The 26,515-nt window shown below is 48.1% G+C and overlaps 2 protein-coding genes across 2 annotated transcripts; both read right to left on the reverse strand.

Moving 5' to 3' along the window:
• Positions 1–2,424: 2,424 nt before the first annotated feature.
• LOC125553452 lies at positions 2,425–7,953 on the reverse strand. Its single transcript, XM_048717233.1, has 4 exons — positions 7,796–7,953; positions 6,221–6,303; positions 2,916–4,950; positions 2,425–2,615 (listed from the first exon to the last, which is right to left on the reverse strand). The coding sequence occupies exons 2-3, from the start codon at positions 6,271–6,273 to the stop codon at positions 2,922–2,924; spliced, it is 2,082 nt and encodes a 693-aa protein (XP_048573190.1). The 5' UTR covers positions 6,274–6,303; positions 7,796–7,953; the 3' UTR covers positions 2,425–2,615; positions 2,916–2,921.
• A 5,310-nt stretch (positions 7,954–13,263) lies between these two features.
• LOC125554561 (65-kDa microtubule-associated protein 6-like) lies at positions 13,264–18,019 on the reverse strand. Its single transcript, XM_048718082.1, has 10 exons — positions 17,612–18,019; positions 17,308–17,514; positions 16,026–16,280; positions 15,283–15,498; positions 14,872–15,187; positions 14,555–14,706; positions 14,369–14,456; positions 14,140–14,213; positions 13,972–14,046; positions 13,264–13,867 (listed from the first exon to the last, which is right to left on the reverse strand). Exons 1-10 carry the CDS (start codon positions 18,017–18,019, stop codon positions 13,496–13,498), a joined length of 2,163 nt encoding a protein of 720 aa, XP_048574039.1. The 3' UTR covers positions 13,264–13,495.
• Positions 18,020–26,515: the final 8,496 nt, after the last annotated feature.

Genomic DNA, 26,515 nt, shown 5'->3' on the forward strand with positions numbered 1-26,515 from the left:
TTAGTTAGAATGACTCCACGACGAAGATACCACACAAAGATTTTATTCTTAAGAGGTATCTTCATCTTTCAGGTCTTCTTATTATTATCAACTCACATCCAACTTGACTCCGGATATGTGATATGCTTTTCTCTGGGTAAAATAACTTTTGATTAATGCCTTATTTGGAAGTGTCATCTTTTGTGAAAGTAAGACATGACTTAGGAGGCCCAAATGTAGGAATAGTAGTTGGGGGAGGCAAGTGAGAATGTGATGATGGACTAGGGAATTCAATGAAATTTCCTCTTAGTTTGTGGTGTCATTGAAACTGTTGGTTTTCTGCTAAATTGACTGGAGTACTTCTATATATTTTGTTCTTGATGGATGAAAAACGGAGCAGCAACGCTCGCGTTTCCTTCTAGTCAATGTTTCAAGACTAGTCAATCTGCAGCACTTTGTAGTTTCACCAAAAAAAGAAAAGAAAAACTGCAGCACTTTGTATAGTTCATCAATCTACAGGAATAACTCCATGAAATACACCTTCTGCATAAGACTCTGGATCTAATGAGGTGGAACCTAACCACTGATTTTTGTTACTCCCTAACTTTGCTCTCCTCCTCTATCAATACGTTAAATGGCAGATTTACTGCATGTTCTCCTTAAAAAAGATACAAAAGATGTTTTTCCCTAAAAATATATTATTACATACACATAGATGGATGCAAAAGAATATTAGGCCAGCTACAACAGTTGCTAGTGGTGCTGAGGTCAAGTGACGTCCTCTGATTACCCACGCCAAGGTAACGGGGACCAGAAAGGAAGGCCAGCTACTGAACCGTGCTGATAGACAAATGACTGTTGTTCGATAAGCAACGTGTGGAGCACATGTAATCTAATCCCCTAATAGATTCAGCCTCATTCCATCTTGAGTGTAATCTTAATTTGTATGTAATCAAACATCTGTAACCCTGATTTGTTTCTCCTTCTTAAATGACAAGCAGTGCTCCTGCTATTTCCTTCAAAAAGAAAAAAGAAAAAAGATAAGCAACGTGTGCGACTCTAATTTTGAGTCTGGACGGCTTATGTGATACAGTATAATTTGGTTGGCGTTTTGATGGTTCACAGTTAGTCTAGCTTAACTTTGTAATTTGACGGTGGAACTGTAGTTCGTCTAGACTTTAGTAATTAGCCATATGTGCTTCGTACCGTTCGGCTTAGCTGAACTTTTGATTTGTCCCAACCCAATAGATTCTTACACTGGTAGTCTCTCGCCTTTGTTTGTATGCTTCTATCTGGTGCAAAAGGCTGCGCTCTGCATCACCCTTGCATAATCTTCTTGATGCACTGGAAACTAGCTACGAACGGTAGTTTCTCAATGAAGTCTATGTATTTGGATTTAATTGATTCTGGGCAAATTCCAAGATTTCTTCATATCCGAAAGATTAAAGTCTCGTTTAGAATTAAAATTTTCATGTGGTTTGTCCACAAGGGAGTGATCTTAACGAAAGATAATTTGGCTAAGCGAAGATGGGTAGGTAGCTCTAGATGTTTTTTTTGTGATCAAAATAAAACTATACAACACCTCTTTCTCGATTGCCCATTGGCAAAACTACTATGGCGCATCATACATATAGTCTTCAACGTTACTCCTCCATCTTCCATCAACACGTTATTTAGGACATGACTAAATAAAGTGGAACCAAATATAGCGACACATATTCGGATAGGGATATGTGCTCTACTTTAGGCTATATGGAACAACAGAAACGATATGATCTTTAACCGGAAAAAATTTATCAACTTTTTGCATGTTATCTATAGAGCCACTGCTTAGATCTGTACGTGGTCGTTACTCACTCATGCAGACTCTATCATCTTGAGATTTACAAAGTCACCGTAGGCCACAGTCCCTCTAACCATCCAACCACAGGTTGGTTCCAGACTCCAAGGACCTGATAGTGTTTATAGGTTAACATGTCAGTAATATCTATACATCTATACATCTATACATCTATACAAATATAAAAAGACTCAAAGGGGCAGATCCAATTAATCTTGGTTATCAAATCATGTCAATCCAACGACCTAGACTACTTCAATGTCGAGCGCTCAACACGTTTAGCGTGCAGTTAATTTCATGCCAAATATAATGCTAATCACATAATAACACGTAAATAATATCCTACTTAATATCCGCATGCACTTAATATACTTTCAAATTAACGTGCATTGCACGTACACAATGACTAGTTTTGTTAAACATGGGAACACTAATTTGCTAATCTTCATCAATGGTACCTAACATTGCTACATGTATTTTAAAGATAAAATAACTGAATTTTAAATAAGAAAGTAATAGTTGAAAATTATTGTAAAATGGAAGGAATAATTTGATTTGAAGAGTAAAACATTAGGATGTTTCAGAACAATAAAAGCCAAACATTGTGTTCCAATAATTCAATAATATTTTCCAGTTTCTCATGCGTTTTCACTACAAGAAATATATATTCAATCTAGATCATGCCATCTCTGTGGACATATGGTTCGCTCAGTAAGTTGCACTCCTTTTCCTTCAAAAATAAAAGAAAATAAATACGAAAGGACGACTCACATGTGAGTGCAAGATCATTTCCCACCTGCATTGACAACACAAAAATAAATAAAGGAAATGGTGCGAAATAGGAAGAGTTTATAGAACAGTACCTTTTCTCTTATATTGAATTTAAAACTAAAACTTGATTAAAGTCTTTCTCCCTTATATTAACGGGAAATGAATTGATTCTTGAGTAAATTTAAGGTTGTGGTTAGGTCTCAGTCGACTGAGACTTAAACAAGTCTCAATCAAGTGACATGTTAGAGAGAAAAAGATAAACTGAGAATTTTTTTTGAACGGATCTTAATGTAAGATCTCATGGATATAGTCTCAGTGGACTGACCGGAACTTAGCGAGACTGTAAATTTAAACGGCCAATGATGAAGTTCCAGCCGATCCCCCGATTGTGGAGCAGGAACCTGACATGAGTGATGAACTCCCCGCCGGTACTGAGATTCTTGGCGTGGAAGCCGGCCTCACACCGCGTGGCGAGGTGGAAGAGCATCTCGATCCACACCGACGCGATCATCTCCCACGGAGCGCCGCCGCCGCCACCTGTCTCCGTGTTCCGGTCCTGCTGGAGCAGCAGCTGCGCGAGCCTCCACGCGCTGGGCAGCACCGGCCGCATGGACTCGTACGAGTCCACCCCCTCCGGCACCGCGCCCCCGCCGGCCTCGAGCATCTTCCTCATGGCGTCGGCGTCAGCCGCGTCGACCCTCGCCCCCTCCAGGATCCGCTTCACCTCGTCGCGGGCCTTGCGGTGCGCGACGTGGCCCTCGCTGCTGATTAGCACGCGCCGCTCCATGACGAGGTCCATGAGATAGCTGGAAACCTCCCGTGCCAGAGCCATGTGCCGGCGGCCGTCCCTAGCCGGCTCGCCGCCGAGGAAGAAGCACATGTCGGTGACGAGGTGCCACATGACGACGCTGGTGGAGAAGTCCACCTTGGAGATGCTCTTGTGCAGCTGCGAGCCCACCCCGTGCCCACTCAGCGACAGGATCGCCGTGCCCCGGGCGTGGCTGAACACGTGCAGCCTCCGCTCGTCGTCCAGCTCGTTGCAGATGAGCGCCTTGGTCTCGTCAGAGATGCGGCGGAGCTCGGTGTCCCCGGCCAGGCCGACGCGACGCATCGCCCTCGTGAACACGCCGGCTTGCTTCTCCTTGATGCATCCGGCGAGCAGATTGTATTGCGCCCACTTGTTGGACCACAGCGGCTTGTCGTAGGGTCTCAGGCACCTGACCAGCCAGAAGACCGCCGGCGTGAGCCTGCCGCCGGCGCCAAGCTTGTCCCGCAGGAAGCAGTAGGAGCGGAAGGACAGCGTGACGGTCAGGATCGAAAGCACCTCCAGCGCCACGGCGCCGGCCAGCAGGACGTAGGAGACGGCGACGTCGACGGCGCCGCTGCCCTTCTTCCTCGCCGCCGCAGCGAACAGCGCGAGAGCCGACAAGGTGGTGGCGAACGTGAGGAGCGGCAGGCCGAGGCCGACCACCGGCCAACGCTGGGCGTACCGCAGGCCAACCTTGGTGTAGAGGTGGTCGTACATGAGCGAGAGCTGGATCTCGACCAGCTTGTACGCCCTGGACGGGAACGTGTCCTCCCTGCTGCCGCCTGCACCTGCCGGCCCACGGAGGCTCTGGATCTCTTCGGCCATGCCCAATATATGAGGCTGCACCCATGGCGAGACAGGGATGTCCATCAGCGCGTTCATGCAGTTGGGGAAGCTGTCGCCGGCCGCTTGCACGAGGTCGGCGTACTCCTCCTGGAGCCACCATTTCTGACGGCCAACAATGTCTTGGTTGTACCTCTGGATCCGGACCGCCGAACTGGCGGCAGCAGAAGGCTCGCCCTGTCTCGTCTTCATGGTTTCGTACAGGTCGCTCATGCGGCTGTCTTTGATGGTGTCGGAGGTGGCCGTCTTGAGCGCCCATGTCCGCTCGGCGTACTTGACGGTGCCGGAGACGAACATGAGCGCGACGGGGGCGACAAGGAGCCCGCCGTTGCTGCTGCGCCAGGACTTGGCCACCACGTAGACGGCCATCGCCACCTGGGTGAGGAGGCCCAGGAGGTGGCGCTTCCACAGCTCGTTGTCCTCCATGGAGAAGGCCGTGATGGTCTCCTGCCCGCCCAAGTGGAGCAGCAGCACGGGCGCCCACAGCAGCACCAGCGGGTCGTCCATCTTCATGGTCAGGTGCCCGAGGACGAAGACCGCCACGTAGTCGGCCGACAGGTACGCCAGCCAGAGCAGGATGCGGAGCACGGCGGACTTGTTGCGCCGCCGGATGCCTGCGGCGAACAGGAAGAAGGCCTGCAGGGTGAAGCTGGCAAGGACCAAGCACTGCACCTCCCATTTGTCCCAAAGTTGATGTGCGGAGGACACGCTGCACGAACATTGGTGCGACAGGAATCAATGCACAAGCACCGTGCGTGCATTGGTGCGGATGTATGTATGAGTCTATACTCAGCAGGTAATAATGGTGTGCACATATTCATATCATCATATGCTTACGAGTTTAACATATGTTTACCAGTATGTCTATATGGCCTAACAATATTCTTAAATTGTTGGTTGGGTCCTGGGGACTTTAATTAAAGTACTCCCTCTGTTTCTTCTTAGTCTGCGTATAAAGTTTGGTCAAAGTAAAGATTTGTAAAATTTGATTAACTTTATATTAAAAAATATCAACATTCACAATATGAAATCGATATTATCAGATGCACCATGAGATGTATTTTCATACTATATAGTTTTAGTAGTATTGTAGATGTTCATATTCTTTGATATAAATTTGGCCAAACTTTTTGTAGTTTGACTTTGACCAAATTTTATACGCGGAGTATTGTAGATGCACCATGAAAGGAAAATGTATAGTAGATTCTCTCGAGTTCACTTTTTTAAAAAATTTACAAACACTGGACACACACACTCCCTCTCTCTCTCTTTCTATCGCTTGCTTTTTGCATGTATGTGTACTTTAGGTTTATTTTTCTATACAGAGTTAAATATACAGGCGGCTCCTAGACTTATATGGTGGTGCCACTAAGTCCAGAGCTTTGACAATGGGCTTTTATGGGGAAGCTTAGCTGGGATGGAGAAGTTAACAAACAGACCCCGTAATAGGCCCGTAGAATTTTCGTAAAGTCCATGAATTTGCAAAATGCATTTCTGACACTCTAAACTTTGTTAAGTGGTTCATGGAAGATCCATACCCCTTCGTGGGCATGTTCTCGCTGACGTGGCAGTACCAACATAGCGTCCACTATGTCTAGACGCGAATTTTACCGCTTGTTGGCCAAACAATTATGTAATTAGACCCTACTATATATCTTCATAAAAGAAAAATCAGTGCTCTCCCGTTCTTCATCTATCGATCCCAAATTTCATTTTTTTTACAAGAGAAATTTTCAATCTATTCATCAATCATGGCACTGCCACATTAGCAAAACACAAGGACATGAAGGGGTATGGACCTGCCATGAACCATTTAACAAGTTGAGAATGCCGGAAAGGATGTCGGAGAGGGACTATGAACCTTTTCAGCACGGGAGAAAGAAATTATTAGGGATGAAAAATAAGCAATCGGAAAAAAAGCAACCGAAGGACCCATTAATAAAGATGATACATTAGCAAGCTTACTACCATTACCGTACCTGAGCAGTTCTTTCGCCATCTGGCCTCCATCGACATGGTTGTCGACTGTCATGGCGACTTACGCCGTCGCATGCTTGAGAACCTATATGGGTTCGCGAACTATCAGCTTTACTTCATTGTCAGATTCGCAATTACAGTATCTATTAAGAAACTAAACATTTTGTCTGAAACACACTAATAACCTTTTTCCAGGAGATAAACTAGAAGAGTGGCATGTGCCATTTTCCTTCTAATCTTAATATTACTAATCCCCAGCAACAATGGTAGCTATTGGATATATTCTATTTTCTAAAAGAAACTGCTCACAATTGTCATTATAAAATAGAGTCTAAAACAACCCCCTAAATTTATATGTAAACTACTCAGCTACGCTATTATAAAAATAATAATTTAAATTAACCTCTAAATCTTCATCTAATAAGCGGCATATTCCATTATAAAAGATAATAAAAAGTAATTCCCTAATTTTGTCTATAAATAAATTACTGACATTTTTTATTAATAGAATAACCCAAAGTATGCCTATATTATCTATTTCAGTTCCGCTGTTGTTAATATTAAAAAAAAACTATGGTGTAATGCATAACGTGTATCACCGTTCACCGTACAAACCACATATACATTTATACATGAAGGTATGAGCACATCGATTTCCGTTTCGTGAATAACTAATAAAATGTTTACATGCATCGTCCAGATGCAGAGGCCGAGGGGTATATCCTTTTTCTTTAAACATCGATTTCCATTTTGGATGTAGAACTTATGCTATTGTTTCAACTTAACACAGGCAAACACATATGAAGGTGTTACTAGAAATCACCAATTCCCCTACGCTTTAAATGTTTCCTTGAAGTGAATTAGCAAATGTTGGGAAAGATCATACCCCTACGGTTACCTCAGGCACACATCGGGAAAGAAACACACGCCCTATGCTTTTTTTTTTTTGAGGGAACACACGCCCTATGCTGTTCTGTATTTCCTAGGGAAACTTTGGTTGCGGTGCCATGTGGACAAGGCATATAGTGGCCTTGGTAGTTAAAGTCTATCACAACTAGATAAAGATTGCAAAGTATCTGTGTTACTATTTTGGTAAAATATGAACAAACAATAAAAAGCAAAATAAACAGTTTTTACTATTAGCCATGGGCATAAATTAATCAGCAACTTCTAATACTTATTTCTCCTAAAATTACTAGCCCGTGTAGTAGCGCGGGTTGATATGTTAGTATAAATAATTCAGGTTGGCATATACCATTGTATCATCAAAAGTCTGGGCGTGGTTTTGGGCTCTGCTAGAAAAGGATCGGAGGAGGTTGGGGGAGAGAGTGAAACGAGCTTGCTGCACCTTGGAGATTAATGTCATGGCGATCTTCAGAAGACATGGGTGAATGCTTATGAATAGGTGTTGCCCTTAGTTTTAGCATTCTTTTTTGTGTCTTGTCACTTTTAGTCCCTTCTGCTTTGGCTTAAGCCTCTATGGCATAACAACTCCGTAATATTGGCTGGTTGAGTGCAAAACTCTTACAGATGCTATCACAAAAAATATTTACAAAATTTAGCTGATCCCATCTTACGCCGATAGTGCCGCCACCTCCGACCGTCACAAGTCACCGTTCGCCGGACGTCGACATGAACGGGAGCCTTGGCGCCGGCGCTCACCGGACGGACGCCGGCTCCGTTCTTCGGACTTCGGAGCGAGATGGAGTAGGCACACGCGTATGGGCAAAACATGCGCTCCTCTTACATTTATGCTTGCTGTCCTTGCAACTCCCCGGACGCTGGTCCTCCTCAACTTTATGCTTTGCTTGGAAGATAGGTGAGGTGATGCCTTGAGAGCATCTACATCGGACTTCCTAAAATGCCCAAAGACGTGCCCGCAGACGCGGACAGTGATCGGTCACGCTTTAAAAAATGCATTCTACATACGGATACCTCAAATCCATATTATTACATACAACGCAGCGAACTTTGAGCGGAGCTTCGTCCGGTTCCGCTCCCCGCTCGCCCGGCTCTGCCGTGGCCATGTCTAGCGGCCGGCTGCGTCCCTCAGAATGTTGGTTTGGTCGTTGGCAAGGTAAAGTAGGGCATGGAACACAGCCGGCTCACGGGACTCGGGTGTCGCCTTCTCCCATACCCTACTCTTCCTCGTCGGAGCCCGGAACCCGAACGGTGTCGGTGGACGTCAGATCGATGGATCCATCCTGAGACGAGCCGCCAACGTCCACCACGATGCGGTAGCGGTGCCCGGACTGATGCGCCATACGGGGCGCCGGAGAATGCAACTCCGCCCCGCCGACGTCCACTGTTGCGAGGGTTGTTGCCGCCTCCCGCTCCCGGTGCCTGGCACGGCGGGCACGCCGTGACATGTTCTCGTCGGGCCAGGCACATGGTGCGTCCTGATGCTCGGCGCGCCAACGGAGGGGGTGCGCGTTCGCCACCGTGTTCAGACGCCGGACGGACCGCACCGCCTCCGGCGAGGCCACCACGGTTGGCCTAGCACTGGATCCATGACATTTGGGCGGAGGCAATGGATTCCCGACGGAAGGAGTCCGAGCGCCTCCTCCCAGGTGCGACGGAGCGCAAGCTGGACGACCATCTCCTCCTCGGGGCCGCGAGGGATGAGCTCGGGGTCGACAAATCTGGAGGTGAAGGACTCGGATCCGTTGCCCGCCATGTCGGAGACGACCGACGGCGCCGGAGACGAGCTTGGGTAGCAGAGGGAACTGGAGTGAAGTGGTTAGGGTTTGTTCCAGCGAGCGGATGGGGAGGAATATATGTAGGGTCTGGTGAGCCAACATGGGCCGGGTCCGACGTAGCGGGCATGCTTGGGCGCCCTCATATTCACCCTATATTTGGGCTGAATATGAGGGTGCCGGTCAATCCGGGCGTTTGAGGGTCGTTTGAGGCGTCCGTCTGAATCAAAATTTTACGACCGGGCCTGCCCGAACATATAAGACGGATTTGAGACGCCAAGTATAAATCATCTATGCTTGTAGCCCTTGCAATTCCCATAGCATAAAGCTGGTCCTCCTCCACTTTATGCTTTGCTTGGAAGATAGATGAGGTGATGCCTTGACAAAGTTTAAATTAAAGTCCTGACATTTTATAAATATATAAGTTTTTTAATGCTTAAGTTTGTTAGTATGTGTTAGGGCATCTCCAACAGTAACCTGCAAAAGATCTTTCGCATTCGTCCGCGGACAGAGAGCTAGTCTATGGACATAGATGCGGGAGGCAACCATTCAACACTAGCCGCATATGTTTTAAACCACATTTTAACCAACTGGATAAAATTCATTCAAACCGGCCGATATTCATCAAGGTTTGAATAGAAAATAGCACAAATCATCCACATAACATGTAAATTAACTCTAGTACAACAAGGTCTCAAATTCGGCTAGATCTCGGATGTCCAACAAGTTTTTCAGGAACGGATCATGTCCTACCACACATATTTTTCCTTCAGCTTCATCCATCAGTGTGTGCACGTAAATGGCCGTCCCGTTGACATGTGATACATCATGGCGGTGCGTGCGGGCTGCATATAATGTGTAGACCAATATTGAGTGAATGAATCAATCAACAAGTTTAGCAAAAGGAAGTAAAACTTACCATCTCCTCCATGCCTGTGTACCATGGCCACCTTACCTCGAGCTGACTGATCAAGTTGCAGTACTAGATGACGTTGACCTGGATAGCGTGCAAGTGATACGACAACGACCTCATGTTGCATGGTCGCATGATGTACACGTCGTAGGGCGCAATGTGCTTTTCTGGGTGAAATTTTTCATGCACTTTCTCCCAGAAGGGTGGCCCTCTCGTGCTGCCTACGAATTCCGCGGATACGGCCAGCCACGCATCGCACAACAACTCATCCTTCATGGTTGAGTAGCTCATCATCCTTCGTACTCTAAAAATGACATAACATTTGAAAATAAGCTCAATGACGGGGGGCGGTGTGACCTGGATACAAACGGCTCCAAGGCTGAAAGCTCCGTCAGAACGGCGAGCGGACGCGTCCGTGCTGGTTGCGGACGTCCGGCAATGCCTCTGTGGCGGCCACAGACGAACAACAACGGCGACAGAGATGGAGGGTGCAGATGCAAAGTAAGGGGAGAAGGGGCGGAGTGGAAGGAAATGGGACCGGGAAGAGGGATTGGGTGGGCCGGGGGTGTCGGGGTCCTACGTTTCGGGTGTCCGGACTCCCGTAAACCTCCCACACTTTTGTCTCCAATTTTCGGAAGAAATCACGTACCGCCCCGCGGACCGATACATGTGGGCGTTGGATCGCTTCCGCGGTCTGGACAACACAATCCGAACGGTTAAGGGAGGTTTATGGGTCCGCCTTGGAGTTAGCATTAGAGGCATATTTTTGTTGGATCGGTCTAAAACACATCTAGATGTCACATAATTATATCACATCTAAACTGATTTTCACTTTGTTTGTGGTCTATTTTTTTTGTCCTAATTTTTTTTGTTTCTTGTTAGCTGTTGCTGCATTATATATTTGTGAGAGCTTAATGTGACATCCTTAAAAAATATCTAGATATGAATTAGACAAACTGATTTTTGTTTGTGTGAGAATGATGCACGCGCATGTGTCACCATGACAATTAAAGAAAAAAAGGACCTTTCCTTTTTAGTACATCCAATCCAAATATAAAAAAGACCGAAGTAATAACGATGGTAGTGTTCCTATATATTCCCCAATTCCATATTTCCGTGAACCCTTTACCTGCAGTAAGACTTTAGTACGGATGTACTACAAGGACAAGAATGAAGCTTTCATAATTTGTAATCGGGGAAGCTAAATTCTAAGGAAAATCCAGAGGTCGACTGTGCTTCAGCAAATTCCTCACGCCGGCAGGACGCAACACCCTAGCATGATAAGAGCATCTCTAGCCGAGCCCCCAAAACGTTCTTCTCAGATGAATTTTGCACGCCGATGCATAAAAATTGGCCCAATCACATCCCTAGAAGCTTAATTTTCACCGGTTCGGACCGAAATTTGCGCCGGCGGATTCAGGGCGAACCCGGCGCGCTGGGGACGCTCGGGGGCGCCGGACGAAATGGTTTTGGCGCGAAAAAGCCACGGGCCCGCCGAGTCAGCGACACTCGTCTCGTCGTCCCGCGAACGCCTCGGTTTCCCGCGGGGAATTAATGCCAAGGCTGCCGCCGGTCAGCTTCCATTGATTCCTTACGGGGCGGCTCTTCACGGGCGGCGCCGCCTCACTCCTCGTCCCGCGTACACACGCCTCTCCGGCGGCTATAAAAAGCGTCGTCCCACCCCCGCTGTTGGCCACAGACGTCGTGCTCCCTGTCTCTCTCTAGCGCCGCCGAACCTCTCTGTCATTCTCTCCACCGCCGACGAACCTCTCCTCTCTCCCAGCCCATCCACGACAATGCGCGAGCGGTTCCTCAGCGACGGAGCGGCGGCCAACGGCTTCGGCCGCCGCTCGCTGCAGACGTGGGAGGCGTACCTGCTGTTCGAGGCGAACATTCCGGCGCCTCCAGACATGCGCGCTGGGCCGACAGGATGAAGGCTCGGCGCCGGAGGCGTCCCCATCCCCCCTTGCCAGACGTCATCGCTCGCCCCGATCACTTCGCCAGCGAGGTCGACCGTGTTCGGTCGTCGCTGACCGAGGAGCAGCGCGCCTCCCCGCAGTACGCCGCCGACAACCACGAGGCGTGGGCGGTGTACTTCCAGCGCTGTCAGGAGCAACGCCTCACCTCCACCAACGGAGCACCGATGATGGCGGGCGGCCGGTGGAACAGCGAGGGGCGACGGCTGTGATGGTCCGTCCCCGGCCGGACACTCCATGAGGTTCTTGCGCACCTCGAGGGCGCAACAACCCGCCGCTCACATACCCTCGAGGGCCGGCCGGCGCTCCGGTGCCCCGCCGCGGTGCCGGGCAATGGATGCCAAGGAGGTTCGTCTCCAGCTCGTCGTCCTCATCCCGTTCCTCCTCCCACTCCTCCTCCCACTCCTTTGGTTCTCCGGCGGTGTTCGGCGTCAAGGCCGAGCCCGCAGCGGAGACCCCGCTCGGCCGGCGTACCTGCCCGGCCGGCATCGTCATCAATGAAAGCGGCGGCCGCGCCTCGTCCTCGGCCCCTCCCCGACTCGTCAAGACAAAGACAGAGCCAGGGCTCCCCGTCGTGAAGACGGAGCCCGGGCTCGCCGGCGGCGTCAAGGAGGAGGCGCTCGACGACGAGGCGGCCCTCAAATGGGCACGCGACAACTGGCTGCAGGCGGAGAAGGAGCGCCAGTGCGCCGCCCTCGCGCGGTTTGAAGCTCATCGCCGTGGCAGGGACGAGGGAGGCACCGTCATCCTCAAGGACAACGACGACGATGACGACGACAACAACGCGCCGCCACCGCCTGTCCGCCATGGAGATGCCGGGAAGGGGTCCAGCAGGAACGACCGCGCCATCAAGAAAGAGAAGGCCGCCGACAGCGACGAGGACGGCGGCGATGTCGACGACTTCGCCGCGCTGATCGAGTTCTTCGCCCCATAGATCAGGTTTTTTTAATAATTTATGTAAAACGCCGAACATGTTTAATATGAATAACAAGTTTGCCGAATTTTAGCCGAACTTTGCTGAACTTCATCGAATTCAGCTTTTTTAAAAAATAAAAAAACACGTCCGGGGCGACCCTGAGGCGAGCGACTGGGAACCCGCTCACCCCCGCGTCGATTTAAGCGCCGGCTCGCCCCCAGGGTGCGCGTAAAATCGCCGCCTGGAGAGCCAACAGCTGAAGATACTCTAATCAGAGAGAGAGCTCTCTCTCAAAGCAAATCGTGCAGCATTGCCTTAGAGAGCGAACCAATCTATGGTTTGATGGTTAAAGAGACAGTGGTATCCCCATCCCACCAGGACTCAAATCCCGATGCTCGCATTATTTTTAGATTTATTTCAGAATTTTCGACGATACGTTTTCAGTGGGAGGAGACGTTCTCGTCCACGACGAGACACCTACGATGAGTGTATACACGTATGTATTGATGTTAAAAAAAAGCATTGCCTCACAGTTCAGAATCGGGGTGGCAAAGTTGCACAATATTGTCATTTCTTCCAGTGAAAGTATTTACACACGGCCACTCCGTAAAAGAAACATGAATCGCATCAACAGCTTCCGGCAGCAAAACAACAGCATCATTCGAAAACACACAAGATACCAAATTCTTTTCCGCCATGCTATTTCCCCTACCATCAAAGAACGAAAAAAAGGAAGAAAAAATGTGGGAGCAGCGGCCGCGATCGGCCCGGTGAGCTCAGGACAGCGACGCCAGCGACGAAGACATGCTGCCGCCGGCCTTGGCCACGGCGACGTAGTTGAACGACGACGACGACGCCGACAGCCGCCGCGCGCCCTGCAGGAGCTCGCTGCAGCGCCCGGCCCCCGCGGCCGACGACCGCGGCCTGTCGAGCTCGGCCGAGGAACGACCGCCGCCGCCGCCGCAGCTGGAGCCGCTGCTGCTGCTGCGCATGGACGGCGCGGAGCACGTGAGCCTGCCGGCGTCGACCCTCTTCCGGTTCATGCTGCTCGGCTCCGGCGTCCTGCTGAAGCCACCGCTGCCGCTGGGCCTCTTCAGGCGCGGCATCGTCTCCTTCTCGCTGAACAGGGTCCGCAGCTTCTTCTGCTCCTGCAACACGCCATCAATTTACTTCCGGTGAGTTCAGAATCCAGAAGAATTCTAGCAAATGCCGACCAAAATGCAGTGAGAGCGAGGATGTTTTATTTACTTACCCGGAGTCGCCTCCTCTCCTCCTCCTGCCTCAGCCTGGCTTGCTTGTGCTCTTCCAGCACGGCCACTAGGCGAGCCTTTACAAGAGACGAGAGGCAAACATTTCGTCAGCTACCATGGAAATTGTTCGCAGTTCGTATGCTGGTGCAGTAGAGCTGAAGGTAGCTTACCCCGTCGTACAGAAAAGGCTTCTTCCTTTCGCTCTCCCATGCCAGCGTTCGACTCATCAGGTTATCAACAATAGCTGCAGATCAACGAACAGTCGGTTATTTTTGCACAAACACATTCCCAACTAGATATATATTTTGGAAAATTTCAACTAGTATGTATATAGGTATTTAAATCCACTCAATCAAACAAATAACGTATTAATTCAGAAAATGGTTCATCAAAATGTACCAGGAATCTTCATGATGATGACCCTGGCTTTCTCGGCGCGTTTCAGGTTCAGACGTGCGGTCCTGCCGGTGCTGAATCTGTTCTCATCCTGAATGAAACCAGCAGACGAGATCAGCACCCAGAGATCACTGTCCAATGCACCCAGATAGTACGCATTCTTTCAAATTGTAAGATCTGGAGACATACCACGTTGTGTTCGTCGAGCCATTTCTCTTCCTCGCAGGCCAGCAGCCACTTGTTGATCTTCTCCATGATGTCCTTCCTCGACTGATGCTCCTCCTTGGCCTTGGCTATCTGGTCGTCGATGCTGGCCATGAGCTCAGAAGGGTTCACGAGGCCTGATAATATGTAAGATGCGGTCACCATTAGAATTGCATCCACATTTGAAATGCATTTCAGTAATAAGTAAAGAAAAGCTCGGTGTGTCTGAATTTTTTTCTTTCCCAGTAGTAAAACTGAACAAGAAGCCTGCAGTGTCTGAAGCCTGAACTCGTAGTACGTACCGGAGTCGATGAGCGCGATGGACTTCTCGGGCACGGTGCTGGCGTCGGGCTCGACGTGCATGCTCCGGCAGATGTTCTCCAGCTCCAGCCTGCGCTTGAGCACCAGCTCCTTCATCCGGCCGGCCTTGAGCCTCGTCAGCCTCTCCACCTCCTCCTCCGTCTTCTTGATGCTCGCCATGGACAGCACGCCGGAGGACAGGACCTCCTCTTTCGCGGGCCTCAGGACGGCCGCCGCCTTCTGGAAGCCCCGCCGCTCCTCCACCGGCGAGTCCATCAGGTCCCACAGCTCCACCAGCGGCACCACGGCTTCCCGCAGCTGCGAACATTGGAGTAACCATTAGCGTCACGTTGGGGCTTGGAAGCAGAGGCGAACTAATTAAGGTTAACCGGTGGTGGTACGCTGGTATGTACCATGGCTGCTCGCTTGGCCTTCTCGGAGGTGAGCATGGCGACGACCTGGGAGAGCCTGGTGAGCGTGGTGTCGCTGATGCTGGTGGGCTTGCCGGGGTCGGCCTCGTGCAGGCCCGGGTGGACCTCGTTCACGATGGCGATGAAGTCCTCGCCCAGCACGTCGCACAGCGAGTGCACCTCCGTCACGTGCTCCAGGACCTTGTGCAGACGCTCCGACTGCCAACAAAAAATTGCATGTCCGTCAGCTTGTCGCCATCATGCATATCCAGATGATTGTTGCATATACTTGCATATCAACATTTTATACTAGTACTTGGCAAATCACAATCCGACTGCAACAAATTTTCAGTAGCCGTCAGCTTGTCACCATCGTGATTGTCATTACATATCAACATTTTATATATACTTAATAAAAAATCACAATCCTTGGCTCGCTGTGATCTTCTGAAGATCATAAAATCGCTATAATGATTGGTAGGAAAGTGTTGACCTGAATGGACCGATTAGCCAACTTAACAGCATCATGGACAGTGCAGGACCTGATCTGATGTCCTACTAACTAGCTGTTGATAGGTCCGTCTTAAACAAAGGTAGTAAAATCGATTGGATATCTTGATGGAGGGCTTATTTTAAGCAATCCCTGTCGGATGCATCCATCGACTGTCAAACGAAAAGCTGTAAAATTCTGATGTTTCAGAACAAAAAAGCGGTGAAATCCTGATGTTTCAGAACAAATTTCTTACCTTCTCTTTCTGAAGAGTGGACAGGCGTGCCCTGTACTCGCCCAGCCTCCTGATGGTGAGGTCATGGCCGTCGCCGGCCCTGGGGGAGGTGTCCTGGCCGTGGCTCCGCCCTGCGATTTCGGCGCTGATCTTCTCGATCTCCGACCGGATGTCAGAGAACTGCTTGCTCCGTTCTGCTCTCATCGTCCGCAGCTCCTCCAGCAGAGCCGTCGCCGATGACACCCGCTCGTTCAGCGACACGGTCCATTTGTTCACCTAAATAAAGATGAAGAAAAACCGTAATAGTGAGTAGTGAGTTTCAGTAAACAGGTCATGACTTCAGCGAGCAAGTTAAACAGAGGCCTCAACGAACAATCCTTTGCATGTATAGTTCTGTTACACCGTGTATAATAACTAATATAATGTTAGCAGACTCGATACAGAATCATGATTAAGTACCTTAAAACTTCCCATGCATTATTGATCCGTCGGCGAACTGCACTTTAAAAAGTGGTTTCACAAAGCTACACTTGTTTTGTGTCATTGTTCAGAATCATGATCAACGTAGGAGTATGTGATGGGCTTCCACCTTACTCCATCTACTCCTACAATGCATGTTTGTGTCTCTAAAGTCTAAACTCGTTTAAAGGGTCTATTTGGCTCCAAACGAGTCTCGCAGGCTATGACTATTGTTGTGGCAAGTTGACCGCTCCACGGTGCCATCCTAGGTAGCTAGGACCCACATGACAGGCGCCTCCATTTCTCTCTTCATCGTGGTATCAGTACTATTTTCTAAATAACGGTACTAAAGAGCTTGATTCTGTGAAACTATTCGTTACAAGTCTATATTTCCCTTTATGGATAGGCTGAAAAGAATGTATGTTTACGAAATATTGTCGACAATCTTAGACCGATAGAGATCAAGGTTTTTTCTTAGAAAAGGAGGGAATCCCCAGCCTTTGTATCAATATCAATTCTAAAGCTAAATGTCTTTTTGCGGTTGCTAAAGCTAAAGGTTTTAAACTTGGACTATTAAGTTTTAGAATTCCGGTGCCTCGTGCTCGAATGGACCTCCTTTGGGTTGACTCTAAAATTAAAATGGAGTGCAAAACTATAGATTTTGACTGGTCATGTAAATATCATAATATTGAAAATATAACATTTACATTCGTAATTAATACTATTAACGCGGGTTATTTTTTTACTCCTCAAAGTAAGTTCTGAAGAAAAAAACAAGATGGGTGCCGGGAAAGGAGAAGCGGATTGCCGCCTGGCTGCCAAAGGCCCCAAGTAAGTTACGTACCTTGAACTGCGTGGAGTTTTCGGCGCCGAGGGCGGCGGTGAGGGCGGCGATCTCGGCCTCGCTGGCGGCGAGCGACTGGTGCAGCAGCGCGCGCTCGCCGGTGGCCTCGTCGACCTTGCGGCGGTACACCCGCGTGCACTCCGCCTCCAGCTCGTGCACCATCCGCTCCCGCTCCTCCCGGCTCTTGCCTATCTCCCCCCACAGTTGCTGCACACACACACATCCACTCCACATGTCAAACCACAGCGCTTGAAAACTCAAAGGACAGAACAGAGTCCGGCGAGGGAAAGATCGACGGACGCACCCTGAGCTCCGCGAGCAGGGGCGCGCAGCTGCCGGCGACCTCGGCGCCGCCGCCGGAGAGAGCCAGAGGCGCCATGGCGTACAGCAGCTCGGCGGCGACTTCTCCCATGGTCGTTGTACTTCTACGCGTGCTGGCTGTTGGAGAAGAGACGACAATGCACCAGCTAGCTCGAGAGTTGGGAGAGGGTTTAAGCGTCCAGCTAGCAAGCAAGAGGGAGACGTCGTTGATTGATGGATGGATGCGTCGGGTGGAGAGGAGAGCATATATAGCTGAAAGTGCCAGGGCCTCGGGTCGGGACGCCGGGCCCGCTCGCAGCCTCCGCGGCTCGGTACGCGACAAGTATCGGATGGTCCTGTGTGTAACCACTGACCAGCCAGCAGCCGCGCTGATGATGATGATGATGATCATCGACTGACTCCGTGTAGGGCAGAGCAAAAAGAAGGCTGGCTAATAAAGCCAGGGTTTTGGTGCACGAATAATATGCTTGATTTGTGGTTTGTTTATGCCTACTTCTGGCTGGGCTGCAGTTGGCCTGGAACCATCGACGATCATGCATGCTGGTCATGAACCCTAATTTTATGATATGATATTGGCACTTGCCGACTTGCGCGCGTCACAAACAAATGAATTAACAACGTCCGTCCGGGGTGTTTGCATCAATCCGTTGCATTCCCACATGGAAAAAGAATTAGCTTTTGCTTCGCGGGCCTAGTCAAAAATCAGACCGATGTCCATAGTTAATTGCATATATATATACTCTGCAACTGCAACTGACATGACATGCACGAGAAGTAGTAGTAACAACAGGAACTCTCCGCCGGCTGTCCCTACCGAGATTTTTGCACAGCACTATATATTCATCTCGCTAGTTTAGTGCAACATGGGTATCGATGCTCGTTAGGTACTATGTTTCATATTTACGTCAGGACTAGCAGAAGCCCAATGAAAAGAAAGAAAATCCGGACGGTGCAACGGAAAGATGTTTGGCCGTGCTTTTCATGCATGGGAAAAGGGAGAAATTGCCATCTGATTAAGATTAAGAAGAGCTACCCGCAACATAGATAATTTGCATCATCCGTTGCACTCCCACATGGATAAAATAATAAGCTTTCTTTGCAGGCCAAGTAAAAAATCAGATCGATGTACATGCATGCTCTTCGAACTAAAACTACAACAAGAATTATGAAACAAAGGGAGTAGTTAATTGCGTGCGTATACGATATGCCTCCGTCATGACATGACATGCACGAGTAGCTCATCGATGACTAAACCGGCAATACGAGTAATAATAATTACTAACAAGAACACTCAGCCGGGTGACGAGATTTTGCGCGATATATATGGGACGCGGAGTTTCTGCACCCGAGCTCAAATGAGCTCGGGTGAACAGTAAAATCAAAACTAAATTAATTTTTTTAAAAAAAATCCAAATTTTTTTTGGGAGAAACATCGACAAAAGTTTTAAGTGCTTGCAAAAATTCGCCATGAAATCACATTTCTAGAAGGCGTGGCAAAAAAAACAAAATCGGTACTCTGAAAAAGCTACTTTCAAAAGCATTTTGGAGCACTGAATTTGTTTTTTTTGCCACGCTTTACAGGAATGTGATTTCATGATGAATTTTTGCAAGCACTTAGAATTTTTGTCAATGTTTCTCCCAAAAAAAAATTGGAATTTTTTGAATTGTTTTTATTTTTTTTCGATTTTACTGTTCACCGAGCTCAAATGAGCTCGGGAGCAGAAAGGCACTTTCGTATATATATGTCGCTACTTTAGTGCAACATGTCTACTATTACTTGTTAGGCATAGTACAGTACTATGTTTCATATTTACGTCAGGATTTGCAGGATTTTCAATAAGAGAAAGAAGTCCCGACGGTCCAACGGAAAGATGTTTAGCCGTACTTTTCATGCACACATTAGTGCATGGGAAAAGGGAGAAATTTGTCACCCGATTAAGATTAAGAAGAGCTACCCGAAAGGTGTCTGTCCAATTCATTATTCGTGCACCCATGCATGATGTCGATCGACATCGACAGCAAGCAAATCCCTCGATTATTGCTCGATTAAGCCCTCTTTAGCTCACCCGCAAAAAAAAAAAAGCTCTCTTTAGCTTTCCAAGAGGGTTTCCGGGCTTTTTTCGCGGTAGGTTAGCAAGTGCATAAATAAAGCAGGCTTGAGGTCAACTACTACCCGGAAATAGACCACACACCAGATGCTATGATTGGGATTGTTCCTTTCTTCCCAGGCTTCTTTATCTTTGGGCTTGTCTCACGGTGGTTGCATGCATGCATTGGCAATGGCAACGGCAAAGCTGATGAATGATATGCTTGGGTTGGTGCAAATCCTATCCCAACCGGCGGCAAGCCCCCGGCCGTGCGTTTGCACCTATGCGAATGTATTCGCGGCACCCAATCTTTGGCGTAAAAAACTAAGTGTTGTGTGCGCTTGCATGGGGCCTACGCCTGATGCAAACATTCCAACAATCCCAATCATCAACGGTCGATGCCTCTGCATTGATTAAGCTGAAGAAAGCGTGGATAAAGGACACAGCAGATTGATTTGACAGAAAAAGAATCGCATGCTCGTTTCGGTGGTTCATATATGCTTCAGACAGATGTTGGGTGTCGGGTTCACCAAAGTGTACGTGTACCTCTCATGGAATTTTCTAAACCGTTGTTCATATTCATACGAGTAGTCTAGCAAAGATGTTTCAATAAACATTCCTAAAGAAGCATGTTTCGAGAAACAGGCTTCAGGAGCATCTCCAACGCCCACCCCTCAAAACGGACCACTATTTGTCTGTGGACTGATTCATGGACACAAATACATGAGTCAACCATCCAACCCTGTCTCCTAAACGCTTGCCCCTGTTTTTTTTCTAAACTCTGCAACACTCAAAATAATTATGGAAAATAGCATAATCCATCCATAAATAACTTGCAAATATCCCTAGTACAACAATGTATGAACGTAAATGGTCTGCTCTCATTCTTGTGGACGTTCGGGCTATACAATGCGGTGATTATCAAGTTGCAACATTGATTGAATCAATGAATTGGCCAACATGTAAAGCAACAAGAAGCAAAACTTATGATCTCCATTGTTGATGAGCCTTGTGGCTACATTGTCTCTACTCATGCAACCGCGCCGCAAAACTTCATGACGGAGTTGGAGATGGTGTACCACGGATGGGCTAGCGAATTCACATTGCGGGCTTGGACTCCCCCCCTCGCCTCATGCCTATAAAGTCTACAGATACAACCTTCCACTAGACCTGGCCATCCGCCGGGCTGGGCTTCAGGCTTTTTCGGGCCCAAGCTAGACTCATTAGTGAAAAAGCCTGGCGGGCCTCGGGCTGGGCCTTTTCCATAAAACGCAAATATGGCAATCCCAGGCTCGGCACGGTGTGTCGTTCGGGCTCAAAACCTAGGCCCAGGCCTGGCCCATGGGCAAGACCGGGTCGGGTCGGGCTTTTTCAGGTCAGGCCGACCGGGTCGAGTTTCCCATGGCCAGGTATACCTTCCATACATCGCACAACTCATTCTCCATCACCGAGTACCCTACCATCATGCTTACTCTAGAAAACAATGAGAAGTTCAACAAAAAGCTCAGTGGCATTTGACCGAACACCTGTCGGGTGTGTCGTCTGCCATGGACGATGTCGGTAGGGGGAGGGTACCTTGTTATGGACAGATCCTGAGTGGGCGCGGCGTGCCCATGGTGGGCAGGCGTGTGGTGGGTGCTGCAGACTTCCAACAATATGCCTGGGCGGCGACCGGAAAGGTACAGCGGCGGCGACGGCTGAGGAGGGGGCGGATGCAGAGTGCTACCTCTTGAGCTTGCGTTGTTTTTTCCCTTGAAGAGGAAAGGGTGATGCAGCAAAGTAGAGTAAGTATTTCCCTCAGCCTTTAATAACCAAGGTATCAATCCAGTAGGAGACAACACAACAAGCCACCGAATACCTGCACAAACAAACACCAACTTGCACCCAACGCGACAAAGGGGTTGTCAATCCCTTCACAGTTATTTGCAAAGTGGGATATGATATAGATGGATAAACGGTAAATTAATATTTTTGGTTTATGGAACGAAAAGTAAAAGATTGCAAAGAAAGTAAATAGGAAACTAGAATTGTAGATAGGAAACTTATATGATGGAAAATAGACCCGGGGTCCATATGTTTCACTAGAGGCTTCTCTCAAGATAGAAAATATTACAGTGGGTGAACAAATTACTGCCGAGCAATTGATAGAAAAGAGCAAAGTTATGACGATATCTAATGCAATGATCATGAATATAAGCATCACGTCTGTGTCAAGTAGACCGAAATGATTCTGCATCTACTACTATTACTCCACACATCGACCGACTCCTGCCTACATCTAGAGTATTAAGTTCATAAGAACAGAGCAACACATTAAGTAAGATGACATGATGTAGCGGGATTAACTCAAGCAATATGATGAAAACCCCATCTTGTTATCCTCGATGGAAACAATACAATAAGTGTTGGTTCCCCTTCAGTCACTAGGATCGAGCACCGCAAGATTGAACCCAAAGCTAAGCACTTCTCCCATTGCAAGAAAAACCAATCTAGTTGGCCAAACCAAATCGATAGTTTGAAGAGCCCTGTTCAAGAATTCATCCGATTAACCAGTTAACTTGCCGATTAATCCCTACTCATAGGGTCCCCGAGTAGCCGATAACCCGATAAATCGTCCGATTAATTGATTAAATGACCGATTAACTTGCCGATTAGCCTATTAATCCCGTACTCACCAACCGACCGAGCAGCTACCAGTTAACAATTTCCTCAACAATGTTGAAGAGACTTGCAAAGATATCAAATCATGCATATAAGAATTCAGAGGAGATTCAAATAATATTCATAGATAAGCTAATCATAAATCCACAATTCATTGGATCTCGGCAAACACACCGCAAAAGAGTATTGCATCGAATAGATCTCCAAGAACATCGAGGAGAACTTTGTATTGAGGATCAAAGAGAGAGAAGAAGCCATTTAGCTACTATCTCACGCTTCATCGGAGAGGCAATGGTGTTGATGTAGAAGCCCTCCGTGATCGAATCCCCCTCTGGCAGGATGCCGAAAAAGGCCCCTAGATGGGATCTCACGGGTACAGAAGGTTGCGACGGTGGAAAAGTGGTTTCGTGGCTCCCCTGGAAGTTTTTGGGATATTTGAGAATATATAGGCGGAAGAAATAGGTCGGTGGAGTCATGAGGGGCCCACAAGGGTGGGGGCTCGCCCTCCGACCTTGTGGCTGCCTCGTGGCTTTCCCGACATGCACTCCAAGCCCTCTGGATGTCTTCTGGTCCAAGAAAAATCATCACGAAAGTTTCATTCCGTTTGGACTCCATTTGGTATTCCTTTTCTGCGAAACTCTAAAACAAGGAGAAACAGAAACTGGCACTGGGCTCTAGGTTAATAGGTTAGTCCCAAAAATCATATAAAATAGCATAATGATGCATATAAAACATCCAAAACAGATAATATAATAGCATGGAACAATAAAAAATTATAGATACGTTGGAGACGTATCACAGAGCAAGGAGGAGCAGGGCGGAGTGGAAGGAAGTGGCCCGGGAGGGGGATTTTAGGGGGCCGGAGGTGTCAGAGCCCAATGTGGCGGCGGTCCGGACTCCGGCGCAAAGCTCCCCCCCCCCCCGGTTTGCATTCGGTTTGCGCATATTCAGACAAGCGGACTTCCGTGGACACATAGAAGTGTGTCTTGGATGGCAAACTATGTACAGACGTATTCAGAAGTTCTGAGAGCCCACGATGGAGCCGCCCTTATGCCACACTTTATAGATAAAGTAGTAGACAGTACATGAGGCACCAGCTAGTTTAACAATAAGCCCAAGCAAAATGATATCAGGAGTTCATCGGCAATGGCTAGGTAGGAGTTTTTGTTTTTGATAAAGGATGCTTTTATTGACTTAAAATTTAGCATCAAGCGAATACAAAACATGATGAGCAACAACCTATCCCGAGTCTTGCTCAACTTTAGTGAAGAATCAATATGAACAATCCATAGAGATAATACCTAGGACCCATCAAGCAACATTAGAATAAGGTGAAGACTTACTTGTGTCCCCAACAGTCCTAGTATTGCTAGTTGCAACAAGTTATGTGTGGGTAATAATATAAAAACAGGATGTATCCTAAAAATAAATCAGTACTGAGATAAAAATGCAAATAATGAGATTTTGGAGTTTTCCTTATATAGAAATTGGACCGGGTTCATAGATTCATTAATAGTAAGCATAGTTATGTGAAATTAATTAATCAAAAAATCATGTCATGTTATGTTATGATATAGGTTGGGATCATGTTATATATTCGATATGTCCATAAATTCACTAGATTAACACACGAAAAAACTGATGGTTAATACTCCACTCAAAGTATTGAAACCTAATAAAACAGATTAATTGCATAAAGATATATTCCCCTTACCCGTGCAATGCACGACATAATGAGTCATACTTTGGTTTTTAATCTTAGTGTAGTTATTCCTAGTGTAGTTTGCTTCCTTTGAAACGACAACACCACAATATGGATGTAGTCAACAATGACCTAGGATGTATAGTAAGGTGGCTAGGATAACAGCTAAGTGAGTATGATATCTTGAGAGATAAACTTCAAAGGGTGTCCGGATGAGGAATCAGGTGGAACAAAAGAGACACTTTCAAAGGCTATGTGTAGGTCTTAAATAGAAGTCATTGTGTGAAAACCATCAATTTAAATTGATGGTGTTCCGACCAGGGGTGTCTCACCATGTAGATTGCTAGCCTGGTGGGCCATCCTGAGGACCCCTAAGTTGGTTCCTGATGACCCATAATAATAGGGGATCAATCATAGTCCTTTTGATAAGTAAGAGTGTCGAACCCAACGAGGAGCAGAAGGAAATGACAAGTGGTTTTCAGAAAGGTAATTTGTAATGGACAAGTAACGGTAACGGTAAAGCAGCAAGGTAGCCCAATCCTTTTTGTAGCAAAGGACATGCCAAAACGGTCTCTTATAGTAAGCAAAGCGTTCTTGAGGGCACACGGGAATTTCATCTAGTCACTTTCATCATGTTGGTTTGATTCGTGTTCGCTACTTTGATAATTTGATATGTGGGTGGACCGGTGCTTGGGTGTTGTTCTTACTTGAACAAGCCTCCCACTTATTATTAACCCCCTCGCCAGCATCCGCAACTATGAGTAAAGTATTAAGATAAAATCTAACCATAACATTAAACATATGGATCCAAATCAATCCCTTACGAAATAGCGCATAAACTAGGGTTTAAGTTTCTGTCACTCTAGCAACCCATCATCTAATAACTACTCCACAATGCATTCCCTTAGGCCCAAAGATGGTGAAGTGTCATGTACACTACAAAAAAGACACATCCGTGACATTTTGGGCCGAACGAATTTTTTTTCTGTCATACACATGACACTTCTATGACGATAATTGTGACAAAACCTGGTATCATCATAGATGTGGTGGGCTCCTACTTCTATGACAAAAAATCATGACAGAAAATGGGCTTTTCGTCCTGGGCGGGCCGGAGACGCAGCTGCATGACATTCTTTGGGCCGTCCATGACGGAAAAAACCATGGTAGAAGCGAGGGGGAGGAAAATTTCGGGGAGTTCCTGGTTACGGTGGGAGGTCGGGGGCCGAGCAATGCGTGTTTCTCTCATACACGTACGCGTGTGCGAGGAGTTGGATATAACTAAACCTGAGCGAGGTGTTGGGCTCTAACTGAACCCGAGCAATTGCACTGCAGGCTACGCGTTACTGAACCCGAGGGATCGATCGATGGCTGTTAACTGAACTCGATCGAGCGATTCCTTTGCTACTGCTGCTAACTGAAGCCGGTCGATGCTGCCTCTGGGATGAATAGTGAGCGTTGCGGGGGGGGTGGATGAACAGTGAGCGGTGGCGTTGCCTCTGGATGAACAGGACCCCGTGGTGTGGTGGAGGGCTGGATGAACAGTAGACGGTGGAGGGGTGCCCGTGGAGGGGTGGTTGAACAGGACCCCGTGGTGTGGAGGGCTGGATGAACAGTAAACTGTGGAGGGGTGGTTGAACAGTAGCCGGTGGAGTAGCGCGCGGTGGAGGCTGGATGAACAGGAGTCCGTGGAGGCTGGAGGAGGTCGACGGTGGAGATGAACAGTATCCCGTGGAGTCCCGTTTTGCGGTACGCCACACCCCTCCCGATGAACAGGACCCCCGTTTCGACCGTAGGAGGTCCGTTTCGTCCGTTTTGCGGTATGCCACACCCCTCCCGATGAACAGGACCCCCGCTTCGACCATAGGAGGTCCGTTTCCTCCGTTTTGCGGTACGCCACACCACTCCCGATCAACAGGACCCCGTTCTGAACGTAGGAGGTCTGTTTCCTCCGTTGTGCGGTACGCCAGGCCTCGTTTTCATCGCATGTTCCGTCCAAGCCCTCCCGATGAACACGACCACGCATTCCGTTCCGACCCAGCCGGTTGGCTCCCACGCATTCCGTTGCCTCCTGATGAACACGACGCATTCCGTTGCCTCCCCATGAACACGACGCATTCCGTTGCCTCCCCATGAACATGACGACGACGCTGTTTCTCCGTTCCGACCCAACCATGTACACGAGCCCTGGCCGTACGTATGCGCGAGTAGGGGTTGGAGACCCCGCCCGTATGTATACATACGTGGCCGTATTTTCTTTCTTGCACCCTGGCCGCTGTACGTACATGTACATGCTACGTGTGCGCCTCTAGTACGACACGTACGCGCCTCTACTACGACACATGCACGCCTCTACATCCACCAGTATATATGTACGTACACGTTCGCGACCAGAATGACAACGCTACGTACGCTTCGACCAGGTGGGTCCCGACTG

This window comes from Triticum urartu, chromosome 4 (genome assembly GCF_003073215.2).
Source record: "Triticum urartu cultivar G1812 chromosome 4, Tu2.1, whole genome shotgun sequence".
Lineage (NCBI taxonomy): Eukaryota > Viridiplantae > Streptophyta > Magnoliopsida > Poales > Poaceae > Triticum > Triticum urartu.